The 17503-nt window shown below is 47.6% G+C and overlaps 1 protein-coding gene across 1 annotated transcript; it reads left to right on the top strand.

Annotated features, from left to right (window-relative positions):
* The first annotated feature begins 3255 nt into the window (after positions 1-3255).
* On the top strand, positions 3256-5468 carry LOC109733645 (inactive tetrahydroanabasine acetyltransferase pauper allele). Its single transcript, XM_020292865.4, has 2 exons — positions 3256-4248; positions 4589-5468. Exons 1-2 carry the CDS (start codon positions 3338-3340, stop codon positions 5139-5141), a joined length of 1464 nt encoding a protein of 487 aa, XP_020148454.2. The 5' UTR covers positions 3256-3337; the 3' UTR covers positions 5142-5468.
* Positions 5469-17503: the final 12035 nt, after the last annotated feature.

Below are 17503 nucleotides of genomic sequence, written 5' to 3'. Positions count from 1 at the left end.
GGGGTAGGTGGATGTCCCAAATCAAGCTAAAGGTCTCGGGGGCCGACGAGGGGGCGACGGCCGAGTAGAGGGACTTAGTGGAGAAGCGTCCGGAGTGCTCCAGTCGCCACGAGATGGAGTCAGGGGCGCCCTCGACATCCATCGGGAGAAGGGCGATGTCCTGGAGGAGAGCATCCCATGCAGCCACCTCAAGTGGGCCAAAGGGGCGACGGAAGGCGAGGCGCCCTAAGTCAATAAGGGCCGTCTCGACAGAGACCTGAGGGTCCACCGCAATGGCAAAGAGCTCCGGGAATCACGTGGCCAGGGGGAGGTCACCGATCCACCGGTCAAACCAGAACAAGGTCGAGGATCCGGTGCCAACCGAGATGGACATGCCAATGCGGAGCATAGGTAGCAGCTGGATCACGGCCTGCCAGAACTGGGAACCACCAGATCGCTGACAGAATGCGAGTGGCTGGCCTCGAAGGTACTTGTTCCGGATGATGGTGAGCCAAAGGCCTTCTTCCCCATTGGCGATGCGCCAGAGCCATCGGGTCAGGAGAGCAATGTTCATGCGCCGAGAGGACAAGATCCCAAGGCCTCCCTGGTCCTTGGGTTTGCAAATGTCGGGCCAACTCACCATATGGTATTTCTGCTTATCACCCTTGCCAGCCCAGAAGAATCTGGATTGGTACTTGGCGATCTCCAGATGGAGTGTCTCATGAAGGCTATAGAAGCTCATGAGGAACCAAAGAAGGCTGGCAAGCAAGGAGTTGATGAGGATCACGCGGGCGGCCTTCGACAACCACCGCCCTTTCCAGGGCTCAACCCAGTGCTGCATCCGGGTCACCGTGGGGCAAAGGTCAGCAACGGTGAGGCGTGAGTCACTAATGGGTATCCCCAAGTAGGTCGAGGGGAAAGAACCCAACCGGCAATTCAGTCGGTCAGCTATATCCCGAGCTCCGCCGGAGTGTACCCAAGAATCATCACTTCGCTCTTATCGAAGTTGATTGTGAGCCCCGACATCTATTGGAAGCACAGGAGGAGGAACTTCAAGTTAGCGATGTCCTGAACAGTGCCCTCCACCATTACTATGGTATCGTCCGCATATTGCAGGAGGGAGACCCCCCCTCCTACCAGATGGGGGACAATGCCGCAAATATGGCCAGCAACTTTGGCCTTATCTAGGATAACAGCAAGGGCATCAACCACCCAAGCTCAGTTTTTAAGAGCGGTGAGGTTCTTTATGCTTTCAAGAAAAGATGTCAGGTTGGGGTAATCCTTGGTAAAAATATCTTCTAGACAAGTCAACTGTCCCAACCATCCCGGTAATGCTTCCAGGCCTTGCACTCTTTCAACAACAATTCCTTAAGAGCGGCGAGGTTCTTCATGCTTTCTGGCAAACATGTCAGGTTGGGGCAATCACGAATGCTAAATGTTTCTAGAGAACCGAGGTGGCCCAACCATTATGGGAGTGTTTCCAGATCCTTCAACGAAGATAAGTATTGTTTAGTGACTGAGGTGGAGCATAACATGACCTCTGGCAAAGCCCTCAAGCCACTTACGGAGTTTAATTGAAATATCTCAAGGGTGGGAAAGTGTTGAAGCCTATCCCACTTGTACACCCCTTTACAATCACCTCAGAAAGAAGAATTGAAGATGAGAGCTTTCCAAATCCTCGTTCCGGCAAAACTGTCTTGCTATTTTCCAAAAGCCAAACCATACTTCTTGGGGGATATGGTACGAACTTCAACTTTGGGCAGCCACTTACCACCAAATGATGCAAATTTGGGATTAGAAACTCTTGGCTTTTGTCACTTGACTTTGTTGTCCACCATTCCACCAAATTCTCCATCAGTTCCAATTCAGTACTCTTAGTTTCATACAAGGTCCACCACCTCCATAAAATTCCTTACCGGTTTTCCTAATGTTGGGAATGTTATACAGACCAAGCTTTCTTAAATTTGGCAGTGCCCCGAATGGAGGAAGACAATCACATGGTTCCAAATTTGTAGGAGTGAGTTCACTAAGAAAAGGGAGGTAGGACGAGATGTGAAACATCCAGTCAGGGAATTCATTTCTCCTATTCCCAGATAGCCGAATTATACTATTAACAAATTCGCCCATGTTTATGTATCAGCAAATGGTTGTGCTTCGAATTATTCTATTGAATGAGATTTGAAGTATTGACATGAGCCGACTTGGGAGAGTTATCCTCTTAAAGGTGAGTTCTTATGAAAATATCTTTTTCCCAACTTCATTTCCTTTCATATTCCATATAAACTCCTTGCTTTGTTGTTTCCCTGCATACTCATAATTCTTGCTCTTTCTAGAGGAATGCAAAAGTTTATGTTTGCATAATTCACTAAATACACAACCGCTAATACAGGTTGGACATGCTTCACTATGACAAGCGGCACCTAATTGATTGTCGCCTCCCTATAACACCATGAATATGACAGGGGTGGCGAACCATGCCACAAAAGTCATCACTGTTCAGTTGATTAGCTCAACCATGTTTGAAAAATTGGTAATTAGGTGTTTGTACTGTAAGTTTGATATACTCCACATGTAATCTACTAATCTTTACTTGAAATTGTTGGCAGATGTGCTTCCGGTTATATGAATCACACCTAATGAATTTTCTTACTTTTTACCATGTCCAATTGGGAATTATAGCTAATGGTAGTTTTTATCATTTACCATGTCTAATTGTGTATACTGTTAATATGAATAAAAACATTGGATCAACCAAAAAAATGTATGTGTCATCAAATTAGGGGCTTGCTCTGAGGGACATTGTATTTTTAGTTGTACTGTTAATATAAATTTTATATTTCTATTGCTCTTTCCTTAACATGAGCGGCCACGGCAACACCCGTAATTATGATCTAGTTGGAAGTATCAGAAGTTGGCCTAAACCTATGGATTACTTATACGAAATTGATTTACGGACGATACTTGCCGCACGACCTGGGAACAATACTTCCTCCCAACAGCTCTAAGCATCAGCCAAAACAAAAACAATCGTCTCCTGTGCACTGTTGGCGCTGCCACGTACGATTGTCCATGCATCGGCCACAACTTTGTCGTGTGTATAGCAACATTCGCACTTATTTGCAGCTTATATGCAGGCAAGAAAAGTTGATCAATGAAGGGACAGGAATCTATTCTATCATCAAGCTAAACAACAACGACGACAAGGTCATGTAAATGCACTGGAGACCCATCATTGTATTGTAATTAATAATAAACTCAATTCAGGACCAGCAGCTTCCATCAAAGGAGACATCTCAACCTACCGCACTAGCTACACACTGAACGTACATACATTTGAAATAAAATAAAATATGACACTATGGAACCGATCGAGGGTGTAGATAGATTGATATTGATACAAGGGCGAGCGCCCGCCTATAGCTTAGCTAGTAACCAACTCCACAAGGCAGCTGCAAGGAATATCGATCTGTGGAGCATGGAGTCGGAGCCGCGTGTGGTGGACACTATCCAGCTTGTCCCGGTACCAGCTCCGGTGGTGCCCATGTCCGCCCCGCTCTCCGTGCTGGATTCCGACCACAACGTGTTCGACGTCGACTTCCGCACGCTTCGCATATTCCCTTCCCACCCGCCCTCCATAGATCCTTTCATTGTTCTCCAGCGCGCTTTTGCAGCCGCTCTGGGTGTTTTCCCGGAGATGGCCGGCTCAGTCCACGACGACGGCCGCGTCCTTGTCTCCGGGAGCGGGAGCGACGCCGTTCCCCTGGTTCTGGCGGTGTCAGACCTGAGGGCAGACCAAGTCGACGCGGACAGGCTGGACGCAGCGCTGCTTGAGCTGCTGGTGCCGTCGGACCGTGTGGCCGCGGCAGAGCCGGCGCTGGCGTTGAAAGCTACGGTGTTCGCGTGCGGCGGCGTCGCCCTGGGGATGAGGTGTGCGCACGCGCTATGCGACGGTGCCGGTGCCGGCAAGTTCCTCGCCGCTGCGGCGCTGTTGGCACAGGGGCAGGAGCTGGGTGTGACGCCGGTGTGGGAGCGGCAGGAGCGGCTGGGGTCCAGGCGGCCGCCGCGGTGGGCGGTTCCGTTCGAGCGCGTCCTGGCGCCTCACAAGGACAAGGACGTCGGGCCATACAGCAGGCATGGGCAGCCGGTGGCGAGGGAGTGCTTCCATGTGAGCGACGCAAGCGTGGAGGCGCTCAGGAAGCAGCTCTCTGCCGAGGCCGGCCTCAAGCTCACGACCTTCGAGGTTATCGCGGCGTTTATCTGGCGCGCCAGGTTAGGGCCGCCTCAATTCATTTTTCTGTACTCCCTCCTTCTATCTATATAGGGCTTAATGCGTTTTTTAAGACCGTCTTTGACTATTAACAAGATTAATAGTACATGACATGCATAATGTAAAAATTATATCATTGAAAGCTCCTTTCACACACGAATTTAACGGTGTGCTTTATGTAAGTTGCATGTCATATATTATTGCTCTAATATTTGGTCAAAGTTAGCCTCGAAAAACGCATTAGACCCTATGTAGATGAAAGGATGGAGTACCATTTTTCTGGTGCAATTAACTTAAAAAATAAAATAAAATAAAAAATGGATTAATATTGCATGCATGCAGGGTGAAGGCCAACGGAACTGGCCCCGACGAGGTGGTGAAAATGGTCTACTCCATGAACATGAGCAGAATCCTTGAGCCGGCGCTCCCGGATGGATACTGGGGCAACGCGTGCGTCCCAGTATATGTGGCCCTTGCCGCCGGCGAGCTCGTCGGCCAGGGGCTGGCGGACACAGCTGCTCTTATCAGGAGGAGCAAGCAAGCGGTGGACGACGAGTACGTTCGCTCCTACATCGACTTCCAGGAGATGCACCGCCGCCGCGGGGAGCGGGTGACGGCGGGTGGCGGTGTGAGCGCCTTCACGGACTGGCGGCGCCTCGGCCACTCGGAGGTGGATTTCGGGTGGGGTCGGCCGGACGTCGTGCTACCACTCTCTTGGCGGATCATCGGGAGCACCTTTCCCTGCTTCTTGCTGCCTTATAGTTCCACGGACGAGAGGCGCCGCAGGGGGTTCAAGGTTTTGGTCGCGCTCATGGACCACGCACTGCCCTGCTTCACACACGAAATGCAGGATATACTGCTCCTCCACTCTCCCACTCCTATGCCTAAACTATAGATCACTCATCAAGGAAGCGATCGATGATGCAGGATGTCTCATCTTTCTTTCTTTCTTTCTTTCTTTTTTGCAAGATTCATCTTCCTCGAGCAGTGTAGTTGGCCGGTGGTGATCTGTGGATTCCACATGTATCTTCATGTTTTCCTCGTAAAAAAACTGCTTCATTCCAAGAGCTTGTTTTCAATGAAACCAAAAAGTCATGTTTTACCTTGGTCATCTTCACCCCCATGTCAGAGGTAAATGGTCGAACACATGTAGACAGTGTCCGCAGTAATGCGAAATGAAAAACTAGCGGTCCCGGTTTTTACCGGGTAGACAAATGCCATTGCATGGCGAAAGCAATAAATTTTCATTTCACTTTTGGCACTCTTAGATTTTGACAATGTATCATAATTGCCATTTTGAAATTTTTGCTTTTGCCACGTATTGGCAATTGTGATAATTGTCACAAACTAAGAGTGACAAAAGTGAGATGTCAAATTCTAGAGTGGCATAAGCAAAGTGGGCAAAAACAAACTTTTCTCATATCCAAATGGTTTGCCAATCGGATATTTTGTTCAAAAGATATAATTGATACAAACTATATAATCAGACTGAGAAGCATGAGTTGGTGGGATGTAATACTACCTTTTTCACTTCAAACATACCCGCTAGTCACTCTATCATGGGGCCTCCTCGATAGCTGCCCCACACGTCACACAGAGGTGGGTAGGAAAGTTAGCCATATTGAAGGAGAGAGAAGATAGTGTGATGTATGTGTGGCATTGCCATAATAGAGAAATACATGCACACATCCACAAAAGAAATGTGCAGCATCCCACTACCCGGTAGTAATGGTGCCGCTAGAAAAATCACTCTCCCGCAGTCATGCCTACAAAAACCCGAATTGTTTGCGCATGCAACCACACTTCTCAAATTACCCGGACACATAAATATGATTGTTGAGGGCGGTTCGTCGTCCCACCAGATAAAGAGAGAAAGTGGTCTAGGGTGGTCCGGATCAGTTAGAATAATACAAGGCAAATTTCTATCTATCGAGGATGAAATAATCACACAAGGCACAAAACCAAGATTTGTTGATGGGTTTCACTGAACATCGGCTAATCTCCGGGGCGTGACAATGGTTGCTCGTCCCCGTTGACACCGCGATAATACTGCACACCAGCCACCATGCCGCCAGCTTCCCCAGTGTGCCTGTGCTATTATGTTAGCATATGTAACAATATGTGTCTTACAAATGTCCTGCTAGGACAGGTCTCCACATCTTATCAATGGTACAACTCTCTTTTTTTTTTGCGGGGGATCAATGATACAACTCTAAATGTAACTTATCTTGTACACAATGTTTAGCTTCCCGAGTGTGCCTGTGCTATTATGTTAGAAAAAAAATTCAAAAAAAATCATAAAATTTCCTTTAGTACCGGTTCGTGTTCCCAACCGGGACTAAAGGTGGACCTCCAGGCAGCGGCCACGTGGAGGGCCTTTAGTCCCGGTTCGTGTAAGAACCGGGACTAAAGGGGGAGGCTTTAGTAACGACCCTTTAGTCCCGGTTCCAGAACCGGGACTAAAGGCCCTTATGAACCGGGACTAAAGACCCTTTTTCTACTAGTGCAGCAGACCGCAAAGCTGCCATGTGGCAGCTACCTGTGCAACCTGGGGTGCACTGGGCTGGCCTATTTGGCAGCTTTGCCGTCTGCTGGCAGACGTCAAAGACCTTTGCATCTTTGCCGTCTGCCAGCAGACGGCATAGCAAGCCATGTGGCAGCTACCTGCCACGTAGGCAGCTACCCAACAGACAGCTTGCTACGTGGCAGGTAGCTGCCACATGGCTTGCTATGCCGTCTGCTGGCAGACGGCAAAGCACGCCGTTAACCCCCTAACGGACCTAAGCTGCCACGTGTGCCGTCGAGGCTCTTTGTCGTCTGCTGGCAGACGGCAAAGGCTTTTGTATCTTTGCCGTCCGCCAGCAGACAACAAAGAGCCCTTTGCCATAGTTTGTTCAGACGGATGTGTTGCCGTCTGCTGGCTGTCGGCAAAGGCCTTTGCCGTCCGCCAGGCATGCCTTTGCCGTCTGACGGCAAAGATCCTGATTCCTGTAGTGATAGTAATAGCGATTTTTTTCCTCGCGATCAAATAGGGTGGCTATATCATTCAATTTAGTAAGATGTGCCACAACAGTTTCAGATTCATAACCTCGCGATCAAATTAACTTAGGATCCACAGAGAATTCATAATCCTTATCAATAACAAGGATAGGTGAAGTAGCAAACTTAGGATCATATTGCATTCTAGCATTCAAAGATTTTTCTTTCCACTTGCATAGTAATTTCTTAAGATCATCTCTATCCTTACAAGCAAGAAAGTCCTTAGCTACCTCTCCATACATAACATAACCCTCAGGTATAACAGGCAATTCATATCTAGGAGAGCTAGGTCTAATAGGTGTTTCAAAGTATTCAGTTTCAATAACTTCATCAGTTTCAACATTCTCAATATCTTTAGCTCTAGTAAGTTGTTCATCAAGAAATTCACCCAGTGGCACAGTATTATCAAGCAAAGAAGTAGTATCATCATAAGCACCATGCATAGCAGATGTACCATCATCAATTATATGCGACATATCAGAATCAATAGTAGGTGTAGGTGTCGCAAGCTTACTCAAAACAGAAGGTGAATCAAGTGCAGAGCTAGATGGCGGTTGCTTACCTCCCCTCATTCAGAGGGCAAAATCTTGGTTTTGGTATCTATTAGATTCTTCATAGTGATCAACAGATATAAATCCCAAGTGACCCAGAGAATAGAGCTATGCTCCCTGGCAACGGCGCGAGAAAAAGGTCTTGATAACCCACAAGTATAGGGGACCACAATAGTTTTCGAGGGTAGAGGATTCAACCCAAATTTATGATTCAACACAAGGGGAGCCAAAAAATATTCACGAGTATTAGCAGCTGAGTTGTCAATTCAACCACACCTGAAAGACTTAATATCTACAGCAAAGTAGTATGGAAGTAACGGTAACGGTGGCAAAAGTAACAGTAATAGTTTGTAGTAATTGTAACAGTGGCAAAGCGAAATAACTTAGCAAAGATCAATATGTGAAAGTCTCGTAGGCAATGGATCGGCAATGATAACTATGTCGGGTGATATTCATCATGTAGCAGTTATTACCTAGGGTGACACAGAACTAGCTCCAATTTATCAATATAATGTAGGCATATATTCCGTATATAGTCATACATGCTTATGGAAACGAACTTGCATGACATCTTTTGTCCTACCCTCCCATGGCAGCGGGGTCCTAATGGAAACTAAGGGATATTAAGGCATCCTTTTAATAGAGAACCGGAACAAAGCATTAGCACTTAGTGAATACATGAACTCCTCAAACTACGGCAAACACCGGAAAGAATTCTAATTATTGTCACCTTGGAGTATGGGGATCATAACTTATAATAGGTGTCTACAACTTGCAAGATAGGATCAAAACACAAATATATTCATGAAAACATAATAGGTTCAGATCTGAAATCATGGCACTCTGGCCCTAGTGACAAGCATTAAGCATAGCAAAGTCGTAGCAACATCAATCTCACAACATAGTGGATACCAGGGATTAAACCCTAACAAAACTAACTCGATTACATGATAAATCTCATCCAACCCATCACTGTCTAGCAAGCCTATGATGGAATTATTCACTCCCTGCGGTGAGCATCATGAAATTGGTGATGGAGGAAGGTTGGTGATGATGATGGCGACGAATCCCCCTCTCCGGAGCCCCGAACGGACTCCAGATAAGCCCTCCCGATGAAGAACAGGAGGCGGCGGTGGCTTCGTATCGTAAAACGCGATGAATCCTTCTCTCTGATTTTTTTCTCCACGAAATAGGTACTTATAGAGTTGGAATTAGTGTTGGAGGAGCTCCAAGGGGCCCACAAGCCTGCAAGATGCGCCCCAAGGGGCTGGGTGCGCCCCAGGGCTTGTGGCCTTTGGGTGGCCCCCTTCTGGTTGATTCTTGTGCCAGTATTTTTTATATGTTTCAAAAATATTCTCCGTCAATTTTCAGGTCAATCCGAGAACTTTTTATTTCTGCACAAAAATAACACCATGACAATTCTGCTGAAAACAGTGTCAGTCTAGGTTAGTTCCATTCAAACCATGCAAATTAGAGTCCAAAATAAGGGCAAAAGAGTTTGGAAAAGTAGAGAAGATGAAGACATATCAGCCGTCCCCGGGGCGGTCAGCCGCCATGACCGCCGCCGGGGCCTGCGCTGCCCGTACCTAGGGTTCGTCCGCCGACCGTGTTCACTGGCTGCCCTAGAGAGTCTTTTTTCAATCCTTTGATCTTGGTTTTTTCTCTCTCATTGGTCACTTTTATCGGCATTTAGTTTTTGGTTTTCCGATCTAAGATTGTTTTGCGTCGCCCGCCCTCGACGTCAACCCACACGTGCCTCTACTCCGACACCGGCGCGACCGGCCGGCCTCTCCTCCTCCGACCTGGTGGCCACGCGCACTGAGGCGGCCCGTCATGGCTACCTGTTGTCCGCGCGTCGGCTCGCCCTTTGCCCTGCGCCAGCCATCGCCGTCCTACTCCGATCGGGAGCCCGACATCAGCACCCCGCCTCCGATGCGTATGTACGACCGCCTCCACATGGCGTTGCGTTTGCTGCTCGGGCCCCGCTGCTGCGTTGGCCGCCCGGGCGCCGGCACTGACGCGCTCGTCTGCACGTTGTCGCACGTCGGTTGTCGTCGCCGGTTTCAACTCGGACTCCGCCACCACCCCGCCTCCACTGATCGGATTGATCACTTGCCCGCGCCACGATCCGCCCCGTCTGCGCCAGGTGACCGATTTGGCCCGTCGGTTGCGCGTGCCTCAGCAGGTCCCATGAAGATTGTCCCGAGTACAACGCGCCCTCCACAGATCAAGCATCGGGTTGCCGCTGCGTCGCCCCCTCGGGTTGCAGCGTTGCTGCCCTGTGGTTTTCTCCGTGGCATCACCGACTCGCCTGTCACCGCTACATCGCGTCTTCGGGTTGTAGCGTCACGTCCCGCGGTTCCCACCACCGCGCCGAGGCCGTACCTGTGGCTGCACTGACTTGCGTGCCATCCCTACATCGCCCCTTCAGGTCGTAGCATCGCGACACATGGTCCATGCCGCCGCCCCGAGGTCTTCCGCCATCGCCCCGACCCGCACGCTGTCGTTGTGTCTCCCTTCGACGCGTGTCGACTTCCATGTGGTATGCGCCGCATCGCCTCCCTTGGCATGGGAATGCCACCGTCTGCGCCGGTCTTCGTCATGCTGTCGGGTTCCTCGCCTACTTCGAGCATTGCCGCCGCGCTCCTAACCCAGCCGTCGCGGTCGCCGTCAGGCCGCGGCCGCCGCTCTTCCTCGACGCCACTGCTCCTCCTTACTCGAGCCGCGCCGTCCGTCCACCCCCTTCATCTTCGTCCAGCACCAGCCCATCGCTAGCGTCGCCGTCCTCTTCCTCGATCACTTCGTCTACTCCGACCCCTGTTGGTGAAATTGGCACCACGCCGATTGGCGCCACAACCGACGTCGAGTCTCCTTCTCTGCTGGCCCCTCTGACTCCTCGAAATGGCATACAGCTCGTGCAGGTCCCTCGTCTATGCATGCCCGATGCTGGCAACACTGATGCGTGCCTTCGTCCATGACGTGCCCCCGGGCCTGGCAAGCTTGGTGCGGCGCTTCGTCAACTTCGTCTTCCTCCGTCTTCGCATGCCTGGTGCTGGCAACACCGACGCGTGCCTTCGTCTACGACGTGTCCTCGGGTTTGGCAAAGCCGGCGCGGCGCCTCATCAACAACATCCTCCTTCCGGCGCACCACTATCTCGACACCACTGCGCCCATGACTAACTCGGCGCCTCCTTGCGCCTGCGGCTCCCCGGTGACTTCCTCGACACCGGCCAGCCCGACACGACATCGACCACGGCGTTCTTCGCATGGCTACCTCGACCAAGGCTACACCACCCTATACTCTCGGCAACCTCGACAAGGCACAAAGGGCTATCACCCGCTTGAGCAACTTGTCGGCTACCTCTACAGCCAACACGTCCGCGACGCGACACCGTACATGACGATCCAGCTACGACCGTTAAGGGATGTCGGCCCATCGGTTGCTATTCTCTCCGGTCTGACTGGCCGAGACGGTCCTGTTGTTCGCAACGCTGCGGCTACGACTGCGGGGGATGTTAGAGATATATTTGGGATACATATGTTTGGTATTCTAGGATTTGTAATATGTCTCCTATCTTATCTCTAGAAGAGGCTACTTACCCTTCAAGTCTTATACTCAATATATACTCACCCTCGAGGCTCAATAATACATCCATGATATTCCGCCAATCATCCTCTCTTTCCCTACTAACAGTTTGCGGGGAAAAGTACGTCTGGATCGCACTGCGGATTGATACAGGTTCGCGTTGGATGACATAACACATCCGGACCGTGCGGTTCAAAGAGTTGCGGACGGTTTGAGGGTCGCAGTTGGAGATGCCCTAAACGCTTGCATGTTCTTTTTTTCGAGATAAACGCTTGCATGTTGTGTGCTTCCACTAACGTTGTTTCCCCGGCCATCTCCCATGCAGCTACGTGGCAGTAAAAATGCGTTGCTGTAGAACTCAAAAAGGAAGCACATCAAGAAGCTACGGTCATGGAAACACATCAAGAAGCAAAACGAGTTGCGATTCGACAGTTCCGCGTGCGACAGATACGACAATGGCAGCCGGCAGACACAGATCGTTTTCCAGTTACTATATACGATAATGCTTCTAGTTCTGTCCACTGTTTGAGAAAGACAAGTCTTCTCTGAGCTGTCACTCTGTAAACAATCCAATCGCAGATTATATTATGATAATAAAGATCGTTACAAAGTTGGTAACCTATCGAGCATCATGAACTGGCGCACGTATTATTATTGTCTATAAACAAAAAATGGTAAGTGTGGCTGCTATATGCGCCAAACATGAATTATTCCGTCATATAACTAGATGCCAATAGCACAAAGTATATCTTATCTGTCATGCCCAAGTCTACTCTTATTCGCCACTCTATAAACAATATATCCAAATCGAGATTATATGATAATAAAGATCGTTTCAAAAGATGGTAACATCTTTTTAAGGGGAAATAGTAGAACTCTGTTGCATATTTTTATTGATTTTCAAATAAATGATACAGGGTAAAGTTCAATGAATAAAAATAAATAAGGCTAAACTAAGAAAGAAAGAAGATAGAAAAGCAATAAAAGAATTGGCCTACTTCTCAAAGTTAACATAGGACTTTTCTAGTAGCTCGATGAGTGACCAGATGAATCTCCTCCTTGAATCTATGTCTGCATCTATAGTTGGTAACATATCACGCATCATGACCTGGCGCGGGTATTTTTACTTTCTATAACTATAAGTGGCTAAGTTTGTCTAGCATATGCACCTAACATACACTAATCCATCATATAACTAGATGCCAATAGTAGGAAGTATATCTTATCTGTCATGCCCAAGTCTTCTCTCATTCGCCACTTTGTAAACAATGTATCCAATTACAGATTATATAATAATAAAGATTGTTTCCAAAGTTGGTAACCTATCACGCTCCATGACGTGGCGTGGCTATTTTTATTGTTTATAAACAATAAACGGATAAGGTTGGCTGCCATATGCACCTAACATGCAATATTTCGTCTTATAAATAGATGGCAGCAGTCCGACGTATATCTTATCTGTCATGCCCACGTCTTCTCTTATTCGCCACTCTAAAAATGTATCCAATTGCAGATTATAAGATAATAAAGATCGATTCAAAAGTTGGTAACCTATCACATAGCATGACCTGGCGCGCGTATTATTATTGTCTAAAAATAATAAATTGTTAAGTTAGGCTGCCATATGCGCCCATCATGCAGTATTACCTCACATAACTAGATGCCAATGGACGAGGTATATCTTATCTGTCATGCCGACAGAACATATTATTATTGCTGATAAACAATGAATGTTTGAGTTTTGGCTGCGTATGCGCCTAATATTCCCATGGAGGGGTTAACCACTGATGATGTCTTCACTGTTAAGTCTATGTATGCGGATCAGAGAGATTCTAGACCTTTTTTCTCACAGAAAACGCATTTGGAAAACGAAGTTTTCTTCCAAGATCAAAGTTTTCTGTGGTTTTTGCAGAGGGAAGTAGTTCTTACCAAAGCTAACCTTGCTAAGCATAACTGGCATGCTAGCAAAAAAATGTTAATTTTGTGATCGAGGGAGATGATTCATCATTTATTTCTATCATACATTCACCATAAGCTGAACGGCCAATCCGTGTGGGAGTTTGTGCCATTGTGTGGGCAATATAAAATTGCCAAAATGATTTTGTCTTTAACAGATCTTCTTGTCCTAATTTCATGCAGGTTATCGAAAGAGCTAGGGTTTTAATTTGTATATGGTCATCACTGTGGTGTGTGGATGCGCAGACGCTTATGGCCTCTGAGAATAGCCGGCTGGAAACGGTTGCACATAGTTTGTTCAACCAGTTTGGCTAGCAAGCCACTCATAGATTATTTGGATGAGTTATGTAATCGCGGATTCGACCGCTTGTGGTCTTGTTTTCCTTTATATGTTTTATCGTTGAGTACTCGATGACTTGAATTTATTTCACATTTAATAATATATGACGGTGCGCATCATATGATGCAGAGGCCGGGTACTCCCCTTTTCGAAAAAAAATATGCGTCTAACATGCATATATTCCGTCACTTAACTAGATGCCCATAGAACGGAGTACATTTTATCTGGTATGCCCATCAAAAGTATTATTATTGTGTATAAACATTGAATGATTATGTTTGCCTCCCATAATCGTCTAGATCCAATAGTACGGAGCACAACTTATCTGGCATTCACACAGAACGACTAGTAGGGCCCACAGTAAATCAGTGGCTATATTATTCATGTCTTTGTCTTACGAAGAGAATAACACAAACAAAGTGCATTGGATGCCCTGTCCTGCAGCTTAATCAAAGAGGAGAATACACCTGCCAGTATATTTTTATTTAATCACCGTTGAATTTCAGTTTTTCTACACTCACGCTCTCATGGTACTTGCATGCGAGCAGCACCGGAACGGCCGGCAAAACCAAGACAAAACCATGGCGGCCAAATCAAAGGACATCATGTTTCTTGGCATCGCTAGTGAACATTGTAAATGCTTGGGAAAATCCGTCCTACCCTCCGGGATAGTTACCCCACATGTCTCATATACCATAATATAGTATCATATACAATTTTATCACCGTAAGCTTGTTCGTATACTATATATCTAGCAAAAGTGCCCGTGCGTTGCAACGGAAGAAAACGTTAGTTGTCATGCATCAGTGTTCGCCATGTCGAGAAACTTGGTAGGGTCACATGGGTCGTTGATGACAAAAGTGATGAATGGATTGAAAAAAGTTTCTTCGGGATCTACCGGTTCGAGACATGGTATGTGATCCCGACTAAATTAATCTAGATTCTTGTGCATTGGTGATGGGCGTCAGTTGGTCGAGCGAGACAGTTTTGGCCCGTCCACTTCGCCAAGAGAAGAGGGCGTTGGTGATAGGCATTGGCTATTCAACGCAAGTGGTGATACCTAGGGTGGTTTCTGTAGACAATGCACTGCACATGATTTTGACTAAAACAACACACACTGTGTGTAAATTGTGTAAAAATTGTTATCATCATATATATTCTCTCTCTCCCAAATAGGAGGCGCAAACCCAACTAACACATGGATCTCTTCCGAGTACAAAAAAACACACACATGGATCTCTCTGTATTTTCTCTAATAAGACACGGCTCTCTTCTTCCCTGCTTGGTCATGCCTGCTCCCTGTCTCCATGCCCAGCTCACTCTTTACCGATGAGTGAAGACTGGCGTTTGCTACTGAAACTGGAATCTCTTCGCATTTGGACTGTCGTTGCTCCTCTTTTTTTCATCACTAATAACTAATCAAATCACCTGATTCCCGTATCTAGCAACTATGGAAGATGGCGTAATTCTCTCCTCTTCCCCTTTTTCTTTCTCAGACTTTCCTTTTTTTCCTTTCGCACGCAAAGCATTGGTCGCAGGCAGCGCACAGCTAATTCCAAAATCGCTCTGCATACTCTTCATCTGTTCATCTTCAAAGCTCGAGTCCCTCGTGGGTCTAGCTCCAAGCCTCCCACTGTCGGCCTCCATGCTCTCTTGTATTCTTGTCTGCCCTTCCCTCTATTCCTTCTGACTCGTGCTTCTCATATTCTCAAGCGGCTTCCGCTCGCTTAGGACATATGAATAGCGGAAGCGGGATAACAGATGCCGCATATGGTATATGGCAGAGGACAGCTCCACGACCAACAGGCAAGTGGCGGATCGACCATCGGCGGGCTCCGGCAGTCCGGCCTAGTTCAGAATTTTGGAACGCAATTGGCTTGTAATCCCCAATTCCTCATGAACTCTTGGTAGATGTCTTTGGATTATTCAAATCTTGCATATTGATATAGGTCAAAATCGATCCATCAAGCAATCCAGCTCGACCAGACACCTTTGATTACATCGATCGACCCCGGGAAGGGGATGGCACCCACGACCCGTGACACACTGGTGCTGGTGCGCTGGTGACCGGTGGGGCCTTGTCCGTGAGGTGGAGCAGAAACGGATGCCTCAAATCGGAGGCTTCGTGCTGGTGGCCGATGCAACCTCGTCCGTTCTAGACAACGAGAACTCAAAATTGATGGTCCCACAGGCCGATGGAGTTCATGGCGGGGCAGGTCCGTGCATGGCAAGACGGCGGTGCGGCCGTCGGCATGGGTTAGGAACCGTCAAGGAAAAGAGCGAATGTCGAGTCCTTGTGGAGTCTGGCGGGGTAGGAGCGGGACCCGTTGAGGATGAACGTGTCAAAGTTGAGCACGGAGCCGGCGCACATGGAGTAGCGAAGTTTCTCGCCGCCATTGTAGGAGGAGCCCGCGATCTGCACAACCTTTGTCGCTCGGGGCACAGATCGTGGCGGGCTACCACCTCCTCCGACGCTTCCTGCCGGGGTCTCCAGTCTCCCTCCCGCCCCCATCAACTCCCGCTAGGTAGAAAAGAACTCCCTCGGCAACAGGCGATGGTTGCCTTTGCCTGCGGATCGATTGTAGACGTAGACGAAAGTATGAGTGTCTACTAAGGAATTTGACTTTGTTATGTTATAGACTTGTGTGCGTGCCAAGGAAGATTAACTTGGGCGTGTGATTTTTTCTACCAACTAAAAGAAACGATGGACGACGTGGTATAGAATTCCTCCTTTTAAATCTCAGTTGTTAATCTTTAAGATGAAAATAAAATCAATGGTTATAAATAGATGAGGTATGGAGAACTATGAAAGGCTCCGCCCTTTATTATTATGTAAAGATAAGGAAGATTATGGAGAACTATGAATTTGACTCTATTATTAGGTATGGATAACCAAGTGGGATATTATCTGTCGACCGAAAGACCAAGAGGGTCTTGGCATTGAGAACCTCGAGGTCAAGAACAGATGTCTTCTCAGCAAGTGGCTGTCGAAGTTATCTATCGAGACTGATGCTACTTGGGCACAGATCCTTCGTAGCAAGTATCTTCAATCCAAAACTTTGTCCCAGGTGACACCGAGGCCGACTGACTCACCCTTCTGGAAAGGGCTTATGAGGGTCAAATTGGCCTTTTTTAATAGGACAAAGTTTATTATAGGTAATGGTGTTACCGCACGATTCTGGAAGATACTTGGCTCGGAGAGACTCCCCTTGCACTTCAATATCCGTCTCTGTATCACATTGTTCAACGACGTGATGCGGTTGTTGCAACGGTACTTTAATCCTCTCCCCTTAATATTCAGTTCAGGAGGACGCTGACCGGTAGTCATTGGGAAGAGTGGCTCCATCTAGTGAGTAGGCTGATGGAGGTTCAGCTTTCTCAACAACCCGATAAGTTACGCTGGAAGCTTACTAGGTCTGGAGAGTTTACGGTCAAATCAATGTATCTTGATGTTATCAATTCAAGCTCCATTCCTAGTTCCAAATATGTTTGGGCTGTCAAAGTTCCTTTGAAAATTAAAGTGTTTATGTGGTTTGTACATAAACAAGTAATCTTGACCAAGGATAATTTGGCAAAGCGTAACTGGAGAGGACCTACTAGGTGTAACTTCTGCAATCGGGATGAAACCATCAAACACCTTTTTCTTGAGTGCCTGTTGGCAAAAGTCTTATGGCGGACGATCCATATTGCCTTTAATATTACTCCTCCGAGATCTGTCAACACGTTTTTTGGAACGTGGCTTAATGGGATAGAGTCCGAAACAACACGACACATCAACACGTTTT

The sequence above is a fragment of the Aegilops tauschii genome, chromosome 5, assembly GCF_002575655.3.
Source record: "Aegilops tauschii subsp. strangulata cultivar AL8/78 chromosome 5, Aet v6.0, whole genome shotgun sequence".
NCBI classification, from domain to species: Eukaryota; Viridiplantae; Streptophyta; class Magnoliopsida; order Poales; family Poaceae; genus Aegilops; species Aegilops tauschii.
This window is presented reverse-complemented; position numbering and strand designations above follow the sequence as displayed.